This window comes from Topomyia yanbarensis, chromosome 2, assembly GCF_030247195.1.
Source record: "Topomyia yanbarensis strain Yona2022 chromosome 2, ASM3024719v1, whole genome shotgun sequence".
NCBI classification, from domain to species: domain Eukaryota; kingdom Metazoa; phylum Arthropoda; class Insecta; order Diptera; family Culicidae; genus Topomyia; species Topomyia yanbarensis.
Genome location: NC_080671.1, coordinates 187,571,131 through 187,591,033, shown reverse-complemented (window position 1 = coordinate 187,591,033; position 19,903 = coordinate 187,571,131). Strand labels below are relative to the sequence as shown.

The following is a 19,903-nucleotide window of genomic DNA, read 5'->3' as shown; positions in this document are numbered from 1 at the left end:
ATGGACAACATTATACAATACAGGGATAAACTATATGACGAAACAGCGCTGAGATTGAAAAAGACCCAAGAGAAGCAAAACGAATATCACAATACCACCCGCGAAGTCCCACCAGCCCTAGATCCCGGCGAAACAGTCTACAACAAGATTCAAGGAATGAAATCCAAAATCAAGGACCGATACCAACAGATACAAGTTCGTTTGGACAGAAACCAAACATACCAGGATATCCAGAGACGAAAACTACACAAAGCAAAACTTCGTCGAATACGAAAATAATTTACTGCAAAATCTAATATTTGTTTCTACCTCTCTTTTTAGATGCTGACGAATACTTCAATCACACTCATCCTGTTCCTGTGTATCCGGTTATCCTATCCACAGTCCATCCGAATCCTGAACCTTCAGCAAAACCCTGGCCTTCTCACACTCGAAACTGGCTACAGTTTCATAAAACTTGGAAACCACAAACTGTTTCACATAGTTGAACTGAATGAATATGAACCTATTTTCGGAAAATTACATACAAACATTCAAGGACTACGACATTTTCCAAATTTTACAGACATGTTTGAAATTCTAGAAGCTAAATTCAAAAATGTTCACAGCATTTTTAATAATCTTCAGCCAAGGCAAAGACAGAGAAGAGGATTATTAAACCTGCTCGGAACTGGAATAAAAGAAATTACAGGAAATATGGACCACAACGATTTCGTACACATTTCTAAATCAATCAATAGTTTACAAAATAGTAATAGGATGCTCGTCAACGAAAATAACGAACAAATTAGAATTAACTCGCAATTTCAGAATAGAATTAACTTTTTAATAAACCAACTTAACCAGCAACAAACGCAAATAAAAAATAATATTATATCAGCTAGATTAGAGAACGAAGCTAGCAGAAATTTTCAGATATTCAGAGAAGTCATAAAGATCAATTATAATTTAGACAATTTGAAATTCCATTTAGAAGATTTGTCCGAATCAATACAATTAGCAAAAACAAATATCATTTCAAAACAAATATTATCTGTCGACGAGCTAGGATTAATTTCAAATCTTTTAGAACAACAAAACGTTAGGATAGACAGAACCGATCAAATTTATAATTTTCTAGGTTTATCCGCTTTCTTTAATAATTCTAAAATAATATTTGTAGTATCAATTCCAAGAATAGAAAACTCCACTTATACAGAATTTCTTTTAGAACCCATTCCTTTGTCAAAAAGAATATTAAAACTTCCAGCCAGTGTTGCTTTGCAAAACGATAACAAAACATACTTCATCAAGGACGAATGCCAACACATCGGGAAGACTAAGCTGTGTAGCCTCAACAACCTCATCGACATCTCCAGAGACCTGTGCTTCTCTAAATTACTAAGAGGACTATCAGGAAACTGTACTTTCACAAAAAGCCACTCACCCACAGAAATTAAAAGAATTATGGATGATCATATTATTATCAAAAATATCCACGACGTGAAAATCGAGTCAAACTGCGGACTTACTAGTCGAAACCTGTCTGGTACGTATTTGGTAGAGTTTCATAACTGCTCCGTTTTTATAAACGACACTGAATACAACAATGTCGAAGTATCCAAATCAGAACCTACATTTATCATGCCATTGGACGGTCTACATATCAATGAACAAACACTAGAAACCAAAGATAACATTGAAGAAATCCATATCAAAAATAGGCATCATATCGAAACAATAACCAGACAACATAAAATTCAGACATACACGTCACTTAGTATGTCGAGCATTTGTCTTTTCCTTAGTTTCGTTACAGGCCTTTTGTGGATCTTCAAGAGACGAAGACAAATATCGCTTTTCATAACAACATCCACGAACAGTAAAATCACGAATCGGGACGATTCGTCTTCAAAAGGGGGAGTAGTTAAGAACGAACCCGCCAGGACCCATTCAACCCATCATGGCATCAATTCTTTATCCATATTATCATCATCGTCATCATCCATAATGACGACAACAACAACAACAACAACAAACCCGACGACGATAGCAAGTGGCCATTTAGCATGGAAACCAACTCAATCAACATCCGGCCAAACTTAGCGTCAGCAATTCATTTACCCGGCAACACCAAGTGGCCCAGAATAGTGCATAGTCCATACATCAGCAGAACGACCATCCGATAAACAACAAATAAACGACACACGGACTCAGCGAGCACCAGCAGTTGTCGCCTTGCAATAGCAACCCGGCGACCAAATTTTATTTTCATTTAGTTTATCCAAAAAAGCTTACAAAGCAAAGCGATAGGCATAGCGGTAGGCTCATTTATAATTAACTTGGAAATAAACTTTAGTCAGAGTTAGACATTTGTGGTGAAAAGACGTCTTCATTCTTTTTAAAAATTTAATGTAGAAATTAAGTATCATTAGTTATATATATATATATATATATATATATATATATATATATATATATATATATATATATATATATATATATATATATATATATATATATATATATATATATATATATATATATATATATATATATATATATATATATATATATATATATATATATATGTATATATATATATATATATATATATATATATATATATATATATATATATATATATATATATATATATATATATATATATATATATATATATATATATATATATATATATATATATATATATATATATATATATATATATATATATATATATATATATATATATATACATATATATATACTATATATATGTATATAATCCAGAATCCAGAAATGAAAAACAAAACTTAGCGTTATTGGAATCAATGGTGACTGCAGAAAAAAATCGGTGATTTCATCTACACAATTGTATATAATGGTGAAAACAATAAGCAAGCGTTCTATTTCGGAATAGTCTGGCTATTGGAATTAGTTCAAATAAATATATCATGTATTTCAATTCAATGTCTGTATACTTATTTACCGTCCTCCATTCTTCTTAAACACATAAGAAAGCAATTGAATACTATATAAAATGCAGCTAAAAAGTACATGAAATTCACATGAAAACAATATGGATTTAGTCTAAAAAGTATGTGACGTTCCGACGAAAAATAACTGAATTCCACTTAACATGCACATGCCATGGACGCTGGTTTTAATTAGATTGGCAATCAAATTTTCTATTTGTGAAACATATAACATTTATGTGAAAAGTATTATGGAAAATATTTATACGTTTTTGCATATGATAAGTAAGTGATAATTTTTTTGAGTGTTTGTGTAGTTATGCATGATTAGCCATTTCAGATAAAAAATCACTCGGATTAGACGTGACAATTTTTTATCGTGATATGCAACTAAAGCAAAACTGGCAACTGCAGCGGCATTGTTGACGTTATTGACATTATAGTGTTTTCGATTATTTTCCAAAGATAAACAAGAGTTACTCTGGTTTTATTATTTGAATTAGTTTGCCTATTTCTTGCTACGGTACAATGGTAATTTGTACGTTCTATTTGAATAACAACTGCCGCTTTGGCTCCAAATGCAACAATGATCACATTGATTTATCGTAAGTAATAAGCGACTTTTGCTTTCAAATAAATCTGTGAAAACTACCATATACATTGCAGTTCCGTCATAAAAACTGAAGTGGATGTTACACTCAAGGGTAACCAATGGCCATTATCTTGTTTTGGTCCCTTCAAGGGACGCAACTGTGTGCCGAATTTCGTCGAAGATTACTCTTTCGAAGAGATTCGGATGATGTTCCTGGAGGCAAAAATACAGAACAACATTGCAGGCCATCAAATGCAGTTAGCACAGATGATCAATGATGCAAAGCAGAAAATGCAATGGCTGTCCACTACCAACCGGGATATAATGAATATTCTTATCGAGATTTATAATGAACAAGAGGACTCGGCGAAGCCACTAGCTGCTAATCAAACTGGAGGCAATCAATTTGGGACACAAATTAGTGGCACTGGAGCATCCACTGCTGCTAGTATTTTTGGAGGTGGAAGTCCCGGAGGGTTTGGAACGGCTAATTCAACATTCAGCGCCCCAACAAATACTGCTGGAAATATTTTTGGAGCTGCTCCAAATCAGACGACTGCCAGTATTTTTGGTGGAGTAACAAGTGCTAATGCAATTGGGGGTAATTTATTTGTGAAGCCAGTCCAACCTGCAGTAACAACATCCAACGTGTTTGGCATTCCTGCTTTAGGACAACAGCAGCAATCGAATAGCGTTTTTGGTGCTCCACCCGTGTTCGGAGCAACATCCGCATCGATATTCAGCTCCGTGAATCAACCACAAGCTTCATCGGGAGGAGCCCTATTTGGAGGTGGTGCTATTGCCCCATCCTCCGGGAATCTTTTCACTCAACAGACTCAGTCGGCTTTTGGGCAACCGACACAAGCGCAGAATCTATTTGCAAGCACAGGTCAACCTCAACAAACGACGGTATCCCCGTTTGTGGCAACCCCGGCCTCGACAACTGGTAATCTTTTCGCTAATAGCTCTTTTGGATCACCAGTACAACAAACTGCTACGTCACAGCAGAATGTATTTTCATCTGCATTCGCTGCACCTGGTCAACAGACTTCCAATCTTTTCGCACAACCCGTTCAACAGCAGCAACCAACGCAGGGTCTCTTTTTACCGGCACCACAAGCAACGCAGCCTATTTCTGCAATGACAAACCAGCCGGTCGCACCATTTGGAACCCCAGCTCAATCTGTCTTTGGAGGTACTAGTCAACAGATAGTCCCACCGACGGTGGCTATCCAGTCAGCCAATTTGTACAGTCGACTGGAAGACCTAAGCAAGGATCAGCTGGATGCGTTCAATGCGGAACGGTTCGAATTGGGCAAAATTCCTACCGTGCCGCCACCACGGGAGCTTTGCGGTTAACATGAGCTTTTTATGTCTATGATTTTATTTTCCTCAAACTCGGACGGATAAAAATCGATGTTTGATGAATAAAAGTGAAAGTAATGATATTAGACGTCTTTTCTGTTTGTTGTCTATGTGGCTTTCGCCACTAGTAAGTGCCAGTCTCCAGAAAACCGTTCTTCAAGTTCTGTTGAACGTTAAGTTAAACCAATTTTCAGAAAATAATTTATCAGAAGTTCACAACCTTACTCTGCGCGGCGCGTGACGTGAGACGACTAATCTCACCTCACCCTAAGTGACGTCACACGCCGCGCAGAATAAGGGTGTTAATATTGGTTGTTAGTTTTTCGTTTCCATTCAAATTGAAGAAAAAATTCTATAAAATAGCGGCATAGCGTAGTTGGTAAATCAATTGCCTTGTACGCAGCTCACCTGGGTTCAAGTCCCGACCCCGCACATAGGGTTAGAGAGTTTTCGCTTGGAATACTGTACAGTAGCTACGAAGCGAATGGGATAGATCTAATGTCATTTCACGACAGTAGACACCAGCACCGCATAGTGCTCGTAAATTGGAAAAAGGTGAAATAAATTAATAACTTTAAAGCCATAAAAAATGTTCACAGAAAAACTTTTCTAGCTTTTGACAAATTGAATTAAAAATTCTGCAAAAAATCATGAATACACACAATAATTTTGCACATTATATTTCAACGACTTTTGAGGGATTGAAGACTTTTTAAGAGATTTGTTCAGGTTTAGCTGATAACCGGTCAAATCTCCCCATGTTCCGCTGTTCAAAAATACCCATATTGTACATTTATATTGTTCAAAACACATACAAATTAATGCTTAATCTCCGAATTGAGTGGGTAATGTCCAAATAAAGTCAATTTATTCTGATTATCACGGTACCCTTTTCGACTTCATGAATCCTTACGAAAAAATTTCCATTCTTATATACTGCCGTTATAAGCATATTTGTCCCATGTTCTATGGGATTCCCTATATACATGGGACAATTATGCGTAGAACGGCAGTATAGGTTTTGTAAATATTTGGGAAACCTACATCGTTAATAGGTTTCTTGAGCACGTCCCGCATCCGTCCTGAAAACATCTGGTCACTTTATCTTGGTGTAACAGAATTTTTTTTGTTTATTTTCGTTTTTCTACGCTCGCTACTTTGCTGAAAAACCTGTGTAAACATTTAAATGAAAATACGTTAAAAATTACCATCCGTCCTGCGTGTGATCATGGGTAGATAGTCACGGATCCACTACTGCTTTCAGAATAAGCTCACCATGATCTGTGATTGAATTCGATAGTTCCTTCTATGTACCTGCCATCGAACCCATGACCTCAGATCGTTTACTGATCCTAACAGAAAATGGTTAGGTGTTAGCACATGTGTTTAGACGTTATTCAGGGGAATATCGGTCAGTGGTCACGAGTTGACAATGTTTTCTATCTCGATCAACGCGTTCTGATGCACTTCAACGGTAGGTAGTCTACTGGGTTGTAACTTGCTTAAATTCAGCTTCACGCTGCGGATCAGACGTTCCTAAGTGAGGCGAGCATAGTAGGTCCACTACTGGGTGCGACTTGAGGTGAATTCGCTAGCCAGTTTTCCGAAATCAAGCTGCTCAATCATCTGCTTGATCACCTTGCTTGTAGCTTGGAAGATAATTCCGCGATCGCTATAGATAACAGCCAGTACTCCCCTCCTAGCCATGATATTACGAATTGTCATTACTCAAGAGTCGGTAGTCTTTCTCCGAGTGTCCGAGTGGCGATGCGGTTATTTCATATTTACCGTCACAGTTCAAAGACCATCGTGAGATTGCACAGCACTGGTTTGATGCGAAGGTTACGAGCGAAAATGACGAGTTCAACAAAATCGCGTGCGGCAAACGTATAGACTTTTGTTCGACCACGAGCAACTGCGTTCTCGTCTAGGAATGCTTAATGGAACAGGGGATTGTTCTGCATCATCATCGTCCACTCATCTCTCGCAGAGTGATTTGCGGCTAGCACGGTGATCTTATCGATATAGACTTCCGACTGTGCTTGGCGGAACAAGTAGTCCTCCCCTTTTGCTAGCTCTTGTTGAACCAGCGGTCCAAAGACACGATGTTCTTGTCTCGTAGAGTGCTGCAAGTTGTCGGCATACGATACTGGAAAACGAAAGCCGTGCTACTCTTGCGGTCTTATAACAGGATCCATAATTCTGGAATGAATAAGTAGAGGCCGACTTGTCGGCATGTTGTCGGTTTCTCGAAGCTAAAAATCGGAAGCCAGGCGTGTTCGTTTTGCCCAAGAGCTTATGGTCCCAAAATCAGCGACTGTCCAGTGATATATTGGGAACACGTCTCCACTGCATCCCTTCATCGGCAACGTTCTGCTTCGTCGGAATTCAATGCCACTCGCCTGCTTCCGTTGACTTAAAAATGTCACTGACGAGAAACGCAACGATTGGGCTATATCGCCGGTGGTCGGATCTCAGCCAGCATAACACGTCCTTGAAATCTGTCCAGAAATACCGATTGCTAACCGTGATGGACGGTGATGCCATTATCGTATCCGCCAATCGGACACCGAGTAAGATGGTTTGCAGCCCGGACTTCGGGATGCATAGGAATTTCAATGGAGCTACTCTTGTTTTCGCTCCCACCAACTAGCTCTCAATCGTGAGTCCCTCCCACCGCACTACAAATCTGTGTATTTCTACCTCCGCCTTAACGATCGTTGATGTTCGGTAACATCTCGTTTCTTACACAGATCGTATCTTCCGAAAAACGGCCAACCACCTCAACCTTTTCTTGAGCTGCGTCTCTTCTATAATAGTATTCCAGCCCACTGATTTTTTTTTTGTTTTTTTTTGACACGGCTCAATACGTTAGCATAACTGAGTCGTGGGTTTTGATTTTTACAATATGTAAAAAATAAACGTTAATTTTCACTAAGGCTATCCATCGGGTCTTGTTGACGCAGCTTGCTGATGTGTGTTGATATCCTCTTCCTTGGCGGTGAGACAGCTGCGTTATCTGCCGCAACTAGAGGGTCATTCGCTTTCTCTCGCGTTTTCGTTGACGTCCATGTCATCACCGGTGTACCGGTCTTGGTCCCAGCAGATGGACTTTTTAGCAGCCTCTGAGCAAGGTTTTCCGTGGTGTAGCGGTTGATCACAGAACGGGCACGTAGGAATCTGCCCTGGGCACGTGACCAATGTTCGCTGATTAAATGTAACACCTTGTGTTTTGCCATAAATGATCAGATATGAGGGGATAGGTTTTCTGGGCCGCATTCTCACAAGAACTCCATAGCGGAGATCCGGGAAAAAATTCTTCCATGTGTCTTCCGCAATAGTTTCCACTTCACCGTATATTGACATGAGTTGTTTGATAACAGCGGGAGTGCGCGCTGCCAAGTTATGTAGCTTAACTTCAATAGTATCACGGTCTACGTATGTTGGTATGCTGTATAAAATGTCATTACATTCGACAACGTGCTTCAAGTTGTTCTTCGTAGCAAATATTTCTGCTTGTTTAATGTTTCGGAACGTAATCAGTACCTCATGACGTAGATGATGGAATTGCAGTCTTGACTTCTGCTATGTTTAGCTTCATGTTCACCTTCAACAATGGTTCCACTTCACGTATCGATGGTCTTACCGGACGTTTCGAACACAGTTCGGCCGAACCGGGCTATAAACTGGCTTGGCATTGTCACTTATTGTTTGTTCACATATCACACACTTGGTAGTAGATGTCGAATGTTGTTTTTGCGACTAGACAATGTAGCGCACGGGTGAAATTTGATTACCTGTCCTGCTATAGCAGCGGAGCGATTTTTAGCTTCTGAACTGCGCAAGATGAGAAACCGAACTGAGCCCACTGATGTTCTCCATATTTTTTGCAGAAGAACATTCAAAAACATCAACAGGGGCGTATTCAAACCCAATGGATCGTACAACATCATCAATGTGCGTAGAAATTAGCGTTTGGTCATCGGGTTACCACATATAACAATTATTCTGTATTTTACAGATTGTTCTAGATAATTTACGACCAAGATTCTGTGTATACAGATTACAGATTTTTCGCTAAAAACAGATTTTACAGATATTCAGTGTAGGTTTGTAGTACCCAGCTCGTCAGAATTTCAAATAACACTTAAAAAGCACCCGATGCATTCATATCTAAAAACAGCCACTAATGCGCGGAACAAAAATACCAAATTTGGATATCAATTCTGGAGAAAATTTAGAAGAGGTCGTCAGTATCATTGAGAGCCTCTCTTTGTTTACTTTCTCTTTAGATTATTGTGACGTCACTTCTCCAGAATTGTTCTCCAGATAAAGACTAAAATCAAACTGATTGTTATATATGTGATCGGTTATCACTATTAATTTTTCTTTGTCAAAATATTATTTTTTTGGGAAGCTTCTAGTTAATTTTTGAATACAGATTTTCGATACAGAATTTTTCGCCCGCGATACAGATTTCCAATTCTTTCTACGAAAAAAATGCAGATTTCAATGTGGTCCTGTTTGGTCGGCCGCGACCGCCGGTGAGCAGATTTTCATCGTAACGGAAGGATGTTTTGAAAGTGGACCGGTCTGTCGTCTTATGCCACCACATTCCGAGCACCTTTTCTGTAGTAGCTTCGTCTTCGATGTTTAGTTGGATATCTAGTTTCGAATTTCAAACCCAGCTTGCTCGTGAATCTTTTTGACTTCCTGTACGAGTTTCACTGCGTTTTCCTCTATATCAGTGCTAACGAGCATATAATCAATGTAGTAATGCTTGATGATTGCATTCTCCCTTATGTCCCCGCGTACTGCCACTCGGTACTCACGGAAGCGGATCAGCCCCAATAACAGCCGATCTGGACCTTTCCGGAGGACTGCGTTTAAAAAAGCACCATAGACGGAAACTTGCCCGACGTATTTGGGTTCGCCACAACGAATATAGGTAGGTACCAAATACGCGCACGCTTTTTTTAAGTTCTTCCGAAGTCAGCTTTCGGTTTTCGAGACATTTCCATCGGTTGAAAGCCATCGCTTCATTGTCCGGAAGTCGAACGTGATCGTGTCTTCAGATCAGGCCGGATTCGAAGTGGTTAGGCAGTGGACGGGTTAGGGGTTCTAACAATGATTTAGCCCGTTGATCGTCCTGAGAGAAAAGCAGCTTGTTTGGTTTGATGACTCCCATGCTATCCAGCTCGAAGTAAGATTTCATCGCTTTATGAAGATCATTATCATTCTCCAGCTCATATCTTCCCACAGCGGGAAAGTTTACGTATTCGCCGGCGTCTGCGTTACCGGTACAATTGCAGTAAAGCGTCCACTCCAAGCGGGTATTGACGGCGATCGGTTCGTTTCGCCTACCTTCAGGACTTTTGATTCTGTGCCCGACATTGGCGTAATCCAGGCCAATTAGTGATCTTCGAGTGGTGGTCCCCCCGGTACGTATACTTCTCCTGCAAACTGGAAACCAGTACCCAGTAAAGTTCAGCCGGAAACTGGAATTCTGTCTGGTTCCAGCTCGCATACTAGTTAGAATCGGTTGTGTCACTGGAGCCGGAATACGAGCTGGAACCAGCCGGAATTCCGGTTCATTTCCGGCTGAGCTTAACTGGATAATACCTGCGTTCGTATCTGCAATGAAGAGGCAATACCTCTTAGCACAGACTAACAGACATAACACTATGAGGGAATTCCCTCAAAAAACATCGATCCGATAATTTTCCCAGGACATTAGCTCCGCCTTTTATCCACGGTCCCAAACACTCATTTACTACTTAATAACTTTCCGGTTGAATAGGGGAGGGGGGCACCGGTAACGATAGACGTGAAGAACGCATTCAACATTGCTAGCTGGAGGGGCATCCGCCATAGCGCAACACAGAATGCAGGTTCCGGATTATCTGTGCTAGGTTCTGAAAAGTTACTTTCAGAGCCGAGTACGAAACGAACATGGGGCAGAGGTCGATTAGGGTCACGGCGGGAATACTCGGCCCAACGCTCTGGAATATAACGTAAAATGGAGTGTTATCACTAGAACTGCCCAGGGGAGTGGAGATGGTCGACTTTTCAGATTATGTTGCCTTGACGATAACGAGCGAGACCCTTGAGGAGGTGGAGATGTTGACGGTAGAGACAATAGGTATCGTGGAAACCTGGTTGGCTAAGGTCAAGTTGCAGCCGGCTCACCACAAGTCCGAGGTAGTGTTGGTCAGCAACCGTGAAAAAATCCAGCGTGTTGAGATCAGCGTCGGGGGACAATCCGTCCCATCGATGCGTGCAATGAAGCACCTGGGTGTGATGATCGGTTAAATTACAATAGCCATGTCGACCATGTATGTGAGAAGGCTGCGAGGATAACTAACGCATTGGCACGGATCATGCCGAATCACGGAGGAGCAAGAGGCAGTACGAGTCTCATCCTCAATACTGAGGTATGGCATACCGGCCTGGACTGCTGCACTGAAATCAAAGCGAAACCGGACGAAGTTGACAAGCACGTTTCGCCTAATGGCTGTTAGTGTCAAGAGTGCGTACAGAACGATATCCTCTGAGCCGGTATGCGTTATTGCCGGGATGATTCCCATCTGCATCACTCTGGCTGAGGACGTGAAATGCTACCAGCGGAAAACTCCGACGGTGTAGACTAGGTCCATAACCGGGGACCAATTGGGTAGTACGCGACATAGCACCGGGCTTGGGTCGTCGTGGTGCCAGTGTACCAGACGTCAGGATTCACCGGAATCGCCGGACCGACCTCGACACCCTACCGGGTAACTCGTGAGTAGGCTAGATCCACCGCCGGCGATTAGACCGAGTAGACCGGGTCGAATAGCTAGCAGTGGGTCGTTGGGGCGCCAGTGAACCTGAAGTTACGCTCCACTAGAAATCGTTGGATGAACCTCAGCACCTACTGGCTGGCCCGTTGAGTTAGCTAGGTCCACCGCCGGGGACTAGACTGAGCAGCCGGAGCGGGGAGCTAAATGGCTCACAGAAAGGAACATCGGTATCGGGAGCAATCTACCACCGGGGAATTCACGGTAGGGTAGATGCGCCGCCGTGGACTACCCGACAGAATCGTGACGCAAAGGGGAACTAATTGGCTCACGAAACAAACACCGGTACTGAGAGAAATTCCGTTGCCGGGGAACTCTCAGTCAGAGTAGGATAATATCCGAGTTGATCTCGATAAAGCTGGGGGCGAAATGGCTCAAGAAAGCGGGTATCGGTGTCGGGGGAAATTCCTCCGTCGGGGAACTATCGGTCGGAGTAGGGTGAGTTCACCGGGGACTATCTAAGTAGAGCGCGATAAGGCCGGGAGCTGAATAACTCACGGAAACTTAATCTAAATGGCTCAAGGAATCAGCACCTAAATGGCTCACCGGAACGAGACTAAACGACGACGTAATATATGGAGACAAGAAGCAAGAGAAGAGTCGAGAGTTAAATCAGAGCTCATAGGTCGAGCCACTCCATGAACTAAGTGAGGCTCCGAGATCGAGCAGAAAAAAGAGGAGCGACGAAAGCACAATGATTCCCCACGAAGTAATACGATGACGTAGTTCCGTGGGGAAGAAGGGCATAAAAAGTAAGGATTGTTTTTAGTGGTTAGGCACGAACGTGAGTCCCACACAGTGCCAATACACTACAGGCCAGACTTTTGAAGCTTTTCCTCATTACTGAGGTATGGCGTACCGTAACCTTATTATATAAAAACACACACACACATAGACATTTTCTGATCTCGACGAACTAAGTCGAATCGTATATGACACACAGCCCTCGGCCGGGTTTAGGTTGACGATGTTCGGAGTGATTGCATAATCTTTCTATATGAGAAAGGCAAAAAATGTGTCAAAGTTCAAAAGTCAATTTAAAAAAGAATTTTCGCGATTGCGTCAAATCTCGACGTTTCATGCATTTTAAAGACATTTGGCATCAAAAATGCAAATTCGATTTTGAAATATTTTTTCTACTCCCTCCTTTGAGGTTTTTTCAGTTCCTGCCCCATTGTAGGTGGCAAATGTGGTCCAAGCGACTTTAGTTAGTCATTATTGATCTAGACTGACAAATCAAAGTAATTTTGCACCTATTTTAGCAAATTTTGTATCATTTCGATATTATGGTGGTACCAGTTTATATGGGAATTTGTTCGGTGGCCGCACTCCGCAATTCTTCCGGAGTTACCGGAACCGGAAGTCCAATCAATGAAAAAAAATAAATGGCAGCCGATGGGAAGGTTGTACCTTTCATTTGCGACTGTGACCGCATGGTTACTACTGATATCAAATTTGAATAATCACTTTATAGCTAATATAATGACACGAATACTTTCACAACTTTCAAATAGCATTGAGAGCATGATCTACGAAAGTTTTATTAATAATCAAGAGAGAGGAGCCGAGTGGAAAGTATGGTTTTTTAGTTGGTTAGGCTTAAAATTCAGTAAATATATTCAACCAATTGAAATATGCCATAAAATGTTTCTGGGATTATTTATTGAAAACTTACGCAGTAACTGTCAAATTGAGTGAACACAGTTGAGTTCCAGTCATTTGGTAAAACTATTTTGATCAGAACCTGTATACTACCGATTTATCTTAAGGGTACGCGATATTACCCAAATAAAATAAGTCTATTTTTAAATGAGCCATATACGCAAAAAAGGGATTTCGATTTATTTTACGTAAGTCATGAAATAAAAACTCTAAGTAACATCAAACACAACTTCGAAAATGAATCGTTAACCATCCTATTGATTTGTGAATGTGATTTAACATTTTACTAAGACGCTCAAATTTTTTGTTTTGAATATGAAAGAAAATGTAGTTTTCATATCAAGTAACCCACTATTGAATTGAAGGTTCTAAAATTAGTCGAACACACGTTATGTGATATGTAGAAACTAAATAATCATTTCTGAAGCATCATAATGAGATGGACATCATTTCGTTTCAAATGGAAAACAAATTCAGCTTACCATAATTGCTATTGAAAAAATCTATATGAAATACAATATATCTCGCGTGTTTTTTGAGAAGGGCCAATAAGTATGCTGTCAAAATTCAGTTTGAGAGAAAATTTCGGACAAACCGTAACTCGCCGAAAATGGATGTTAACATTTTACGAAAGAGAAAAGTATTCTCTTTCGTTTGTTGCTGTGACTTATAATCGCCGATTAATGGTTTGTCCAGAATTTCCTCTCAAAGTGAATTTAGACAGTATGCTTATTGGCCCAAAAAACACCCGATATTTTCTTTTGAGCCACCCTAATAAGTAGTTAAGGTAATTTCTATAACCAAAAAAGTAATTCAGTGCACAAAAATTTCTATAAAAAAAAAATTTGAACCTTCACAATAAAATAATTATTTTTGAGCCACCCTAATGTGTAAAGAAGTTTTTTTTAACAAGTGTTATATCAAAAACGATTTAGCACACGAAAAATAATTTGTAAAAATTTTAAAAACAATTTCGATGAAACAGATATTTCTAAGACACCCAAATCAACAGTAATTGTTTAGCGAATTAGAATTTAGCGTGCCAAAATTACATAAAACCGTCCTATTTGAACTGATACGGCGACGTTTTGACTTTAGTCCATCTTTTGTTCGGCGTTGTGCCACTGTGGTGATGCGGGGCAGGAAACCCATTTAACCAAACATTACGGAATCAAAAATAAATAAATCGAAAAAATTAAAGTTTCACTATTTTGTCGCAATTCTTATTCGTTTTGCATTTGTTCAGGTGTTAAAACTTTAACCGAAGAAGATATGAATCTAATCCACCAGTAGCAAATTGATTACGACCGATTAATCTGGCACCACCGGTCACCGTTTGCAAACCGAAGCAACTTCCGTTTCGTTTGCCTCTTTTCGTTCGTGTACGAAATGTGCACAATTCAACTCTCTCACGCATATAGCTTTCCCAGCAGTGCCGTTGCTCTGGACTCGTGTTCTCGTGCAGCGGTTGGTATTGGTGAGCAGTGAAAGAATACATATTTAATCCCTCTCTCGCTCACACTAATGGTAGAGCCAGAATTTACAGTTCTTTCGATGTGTGGATGGCGTGTGTTGCTGTGTTCAACGATGGCTGACCCGAGCCGTTTGGTGTGTGCGCGCGCCCGCCACTCAGTCAGCTTCAGGAACGCGATGAGTAGACATCGATGTAACGCGTTGTCGTCGTTGTTTCCATCATCATCCACCAACAGAAAGGAGGAAAATAGGAGCATTCAAGCAAGCAGCAGTGAAAAAGCGAGAGAGATAGTGCGAGGCATAGCCGCGAATGCTCTTGAGCAGTATAGTAACTGAAGGAAGGAGCAAAAGAAAGAGGCATACCGCGGAAGAAGAAAAAGAAAGTACACCGAAAAGTGGAATAAGAAGAAGCGTATGTCTCTTTCGAAATAGTGTGGAAATTTTGTAGAAGTACCAACCGAGTTTGAAAAAGTGTAATAATTATCTGGAAATTTATTTTTATGCTGTGTACCTACGAGGTGGCATTTTGCGTTGAAAAAAAAACAAACTGGATTAAAAATCCGTTTCCGGTTCGCGATTCTACCCGTTTACTTACAAGGGAAAATGTGCACAGTACAAAAAACTATTGACTGTTTTAAGCAGATTATCGAGTTTCGCAAATACAAAGCTTTGTTTTTCTGTTTGATCATTTCGAATGAAAAACGACGATCAGACGGGGGAACAACTTTTGCCAAGTGATACTGAACGTGTGTTACTAAATTTTGTTCCTTACAGGATTGTTAAAAATTGTTATACAACAGAATTGTTGAGTGTTTCCAATCTACGATTGAAGGCAGTTTTACACAGAAAATTGTATTTTACGATCCAAAAAGTGTATGTGAATTCGAAGGCAGAAAAGGTAAATCAAGCAGCGAAAAGTCAGTGAAAATTTCATCTTCATTCAGTTCAAAAGTCAAAAATTGTTAAAATTCCCCTCGCGATTTAGCGTATTTTTGAGCATAAAAAAAAGTTCTTGTAAATAGTTTCCCTCGAGTTCAGGAAGTTCAACGTCGTCGACCAGGAAAGAAACTGTTCTGTCGCTGTTCGGAGTAGCACTATTGGAGTCATTTTCTTTGAACGGATCCCGAATTTCAATCATCGCAAAAGCCTAGAGTTTGGCAGAGGAGGGCCCAACCCCGAAGTTCCCCTTGCAGGGGGAGGGGACATGGAGCTGTTCCGTTGACCTCTAAGTCCCGTGGTCAAAGAAAGTGCGTTTTCCTCTGGTGAACAAGTGCTTCTCTTCTCAACAGTGGAAGAAGTAGAATCTCCGGTTTTCGCTTGTTAGTGAATAAATATTTCCCGGAGAATAAAGGAAAATATAGCCAAAAGCAGCAGTGCAAACATGTAATAAGTTCTTTTCCTGATCGGCAGTTCGGGTGCGTGAATAGTTAGGTAAGAAAGAGCGTTCTTGGAACATCTCTTTCGAAACCTATATCTCGGGTTTGTTAGGAAAGTGTTTATGCTAAGAAGTGATTTCCTGTTGGTGTAATTCGGCGGCTAACGAAACGTGTTCCAGTGTCACCAAGGAGCTCAACAAATTGTGTTCTGAATTTCAGCAAAGTTTATCTGTTGCCGAGCGTTTCTCAACTTTACAATGTTTCCGGGTGTTCTGCGGCGTCCATTACGAGTCGTCACCGTGCGGGAGATGATGTAACAGTTTAGCTGATCGCCGTGTGTGGCCGCAGCTTCCGCCGTCCGTGGTAGTCCAGATCCTCCATCGATCCCGGTACCCGGTCTTAAAACCGACGCCGCGTACACGCGTCCGAATTTCGCGAATAATCCGTGTTGTGTGCAAAATCGATCGTCACCTATCTAGTATATTATTCCCCATCCAGTTGCTCGATTTGTGTGTGGCCGGTAAGTGTGGTTAATAGTGATTTTTGTTTCGAGGAAAATTGCAAGCTTGCTTCAGTGTGGGCTGACGGCCCCCGAACGGAAAAGTCGCCTCCATGAAGCACCTGAGGCACAATGGTACGCGAGACTCGACATCTTTGGGTTGGAAACTTGCCCGAAACGGTACGAGAGGACAGAATACGCGAGCACTTTAAAAGGTGAGTTCCATATAGTTATATGGTTGAAAATTATCTTTGAAAAAACATTTTTTGTGATCTTTAATGATATGAAAAATTTGTATGAATAAAAAAACAATCATAAATTAAACAGACTCAAAATCTAAACAAAAGTACACTTTTTAAGAAAAGGTACCACTTAAAGAATTTGATATGACATGGTGCATAAGGGCGCATTTATAAATTGGCCAAAATCTTTCCTAAGATTGTCTCTTTTATTTAGTTCATCAACAATATTCCGTTATGAATATCACATTATGAGATAAGCATCTTCAGGCGGTGCTGAAACAATGAGCCATCGAACAATTTGGTAATCTGCTTGTTTCTGTGTTGATATGAATAGCTAGGTACCGACATCTGGAGAATCGAATATGCAGGATAAATGCACATTGTTTGTCCGAGTGGGACGGTGGTTTATGTTTCTTGTCTGAAACATGGGTGATCTATTAGGGTCCCTTACATGATGAAAATTCCGTTATTACTCGCCTTACACGATCATTGAAAGTGACATTACTGCTCAGTAATGACATTACAAAAAACTAAAACTCGTGTATCCCTATTGATTTACAGAATGTATGAATGATCATATAAGAACAGAAAACGTTTTTAAAAAATCTAATATTTCAATAAGTTGATGGTGCGGGATCGTGTTAGGCCTGTGGCCTTCGACTGGCATGGTCCATTGTGGATGGAGTTTAGATGTCTACAAATCGAGTTACCGGGAAGTACGGATTCTCCAGACCTATGAGACGAAAAATACTTCAGGAACAAGGTATGATTTTAAATAAATCAGGAAAATGAAAAAAAATGTTATTGATATTTTGCACAGCCAACTTAACTTGACTTTAAATTTGACCAAGATTTTCAGGGGAGGATAAAATTGCACCTTTTTTTAAGAAAATGGTGAGCTCACCCTGTGCATTAGAAATTCTGGCAAATAATTCTTGGCGGTAACCGTGAAACCTGATTTCTTTTATTTTTACCTTTACCAGACGATTTTAGCTAACTCAATAGAAATTAGTAGCAGGCAGATCTTTGATTTAAAGATTAATGTAAATCTGATGCAGCTTGACGTATATCACGCGATGAGCATTTTTTTAGTTAGCCAACCATGTGTATCATCATGTTTGAATTGTTCTAGGCAGCCGGTTGCCAAGATAATTTTTAAAAAATTTATAATTTATTTTATTCGAAAAATCTTGGTTTGCCAAATATGCAACTGGAGCTCGTAACAGCAGATTACTAGAAGTGTTAATATTTAATTGAATCGAATAGTTTTCAAAAACGAGCGCTCAATTTATTTTTTCTCGTTTCCTTGTTCTGGCAAAAAACGATAATAATTGTACAATTTAAAAAAAAAACTGTAGAGTACGATGATTGTTTCTGCTTAATTGAAACCTTTGTCGTGAGAGAAGCGCTACTAAATTCAATGGCTAAGTGAAGAGAAATTACAGACATTAAATTTAAAGGCGATATGCATTGAAACGCAAATTTGTTATAAAAATTAATGTATTTTTAATTCCCTCTCCTAGGTTAAGGGGTTTGACGGTATTCCAAAAATCATATTGCGTGCATCATTGCTAAAGAACCTCTCACATAACATTGCTTTAAGATCCTTATTGCAGTACGCATCGATAGTGGTGCATTGAGGTTGCCGAGAGGACTGTCGTAACCGGCCAAACTAATAAGGACGACAGTCGCACCGGTTTCGCCATCTGGCTCGTATGCGTCGACTGAAATGTTCAGCTTGTCAGCCATAATGCGTCCGTCCCTGTCTGCTATACTCGACAGGATCATGGGCCTTTTTTATGTTTTGTGTTTCCTCATACTCTACACTTGCCCATACTAACACTCAACCATTAGCTTGTGCGCGCTGGCGTGGTCGACTGGCTGATTTTTGCTGTGGGCAGATATTGTTCCACAGTTTGATGGCAGTGTTCGTGAACGGGGCTCATTGTGTGTCCATTTATCAATCGACATCGTGCACAAGCTATCGAAAAAAAAATACAACAAACTAGGCCTATTAGTGGTTGTAATGTAATACAGTGAAGACCCGTTTTTATCAGCCCTTGGTGAATTTTAGGCACAGGACATTGATAAAATCGGGACATATATTTTTTTTCTAAGAAACCGAAGTTCTTAAAATATTCTTCTTTGGTTCCTAGATATAGCCTCATAAACTTTCCTGATTTGATACCTTAAGATTCCCTTAAGGGGGTCTGACAGCGCAAAATTAATAAAAATCTAAGATAAGAAAAATGCGCTCAAGAAAGGATTTACTCAAATCCAACTTGGTTCATCTGCTAGAGCCCATCAAGCTACCAACTATCAATTTTCATATGGAGCTGATAAAATTGGGTCAAAAAGCTGATAAAATCGGGTCCTTATAAAATCAGGTCTTCACTATAATTGTAGTGTTTAGTGTACTGGTGTACAATTGTTATGTGTCGATCTGTTTGTGTAAATCTAAATATTTGCGACAGCTGGCCCAGGGAACAGATGCAGAATTGGCGTATATGATAGAAAAGTGAATAATCCTTCCGGTGTTTTATTTGTCTATTCGATTCTATCCATTCGGGAAAATTGGATCAGGGTTTGCAATGCACGTGGATCATCCATCAGCATAGCATGATACAAATCTAACGGAATGCAATTTCGTTAATGATAAATAAGTGCCATTTGCTGCATTTAGACGAGTTATAGTAGTTTCCCGAGCAGAGTTTGACAACAAATTGAAAACTAAACTTGATATTGTGATGTCCGGCAAACGATTACTCAGGTTGATGTCGTTTTAACGGTTAAAAGATCAAAATAGAGAGCAGCAAAATTGCCCTATGACATCAAACAGAATACTAATTCTGCTATCAGTGAGAGTAAATTGAAAGCTCATTGAGATGTTGATTTTTTTTT

The 19,903-nt window shown here is 40.1% G+C and overlaps 3 protein-coding genes across 9 annotated transcripts in view; all 3 read left to right on the top strand.

Annotated features, from left to right (window-relative positions):
* On the top strand, positions 1 to 2,085 carry LOC131679941 (uncharacterized). The gene is made up of 3 exons (XM_058960685.1): positions 1 to 195; positions 322 to 483; positions 847 to 2,085. Exons 1-3 carry the CDS (start codon positions 1 to 3, stop codon positions 2,083 to 2,085), a joined length of 1,596 nt encoding a protein of 531 aa, XP_058816668.1.
* A 1,318-nt stretch (positions 2,086 to 3,403) lies between these two features.
* LOC131682429 (uncharacterized) lies at positions 3,404 to 5,122 on the top strand. Its single transcript, XM_058963884.1, has 2 exons — positions 3,404 to 3,562; positions 3,624 to 5,122. Exons 1-2 carry the CDS (start codon positions 3,486 to 3,488, stop codon positions 4,906 to 4,908), a joined length of 1,362 nt encoding a protein of 453 aa, XP_058819867.1. The 5' UTR covers positions 3,404 to 3,485; the 3' UTR covers positions 4,909 to 5,122.
* Positions 5,123 to 15,045: 9,923 nt separating this feature from the next.
* Positions 15,046 to 19,903, top strand: part of LOC131682428 (protein split ends) — a 283,675-nt gene continuing 278,817 nt past the window's right edge. For 3 of the 7 annotated variants that reach the window (XR_009304083.1, XR_009304082.1, XM_058963878.1), the window contains exons 1-2: positions 15,046 to 15,358; positions 15,660 to 16,975. Coding sequence is in view for 5 of the 7 variants with exons in the window: in XM_058963878.1 (XP_058819861.1) it covers positions 16,893 to 16,975 (83 nt within the window). In the remaining 2 variants the exon portion in view is untranslated. Of the gene's footprint in view, positions 15,359 to 15,385; positions 15,404 to 15,659; positions 16,976 to 19,903 lie in introns of those variants that run through there. The other 4 variants (XM_058963883.1, XM_058963881.1, XM_058963880.1 and 1 more) reach the window with 4 other exon arrangements.

Coding starts and splice junctions, on each gene's coding strand:
- LOC131679941 (XM_058960685.1), top strand. CDS start 1: ATGGACAACATTATACAATACAGGGATAAACTATATGACGAAACAGCG. Junction 196..321: donor ACCGATACCAACAGATACAA/GTTCGTTTGGAC, acceptor CTCTCTTTTTAG/ATGCTGACGAATACTTCAAT. Junction 484..846: donor ACCACAAACTGTTTCACATA/GTTGAACTGAAT, acceptor CAACTTAACCAG/CAACAAACGCAAATAAAAAA.
- LOC131682429 (XM_058963884.1), top strand. CDS start 3,486: ATGGTAATTTGTACGTTCTATTTGAATAACAACTGCCGCTTTGGCTCC. Junction 3,563..3,623: donor AATGATCACATTGATTTATC/GTAAGTAATAAG, acceptor TATACATTGCAG/TTCCGTCATAAAAACTGAAG.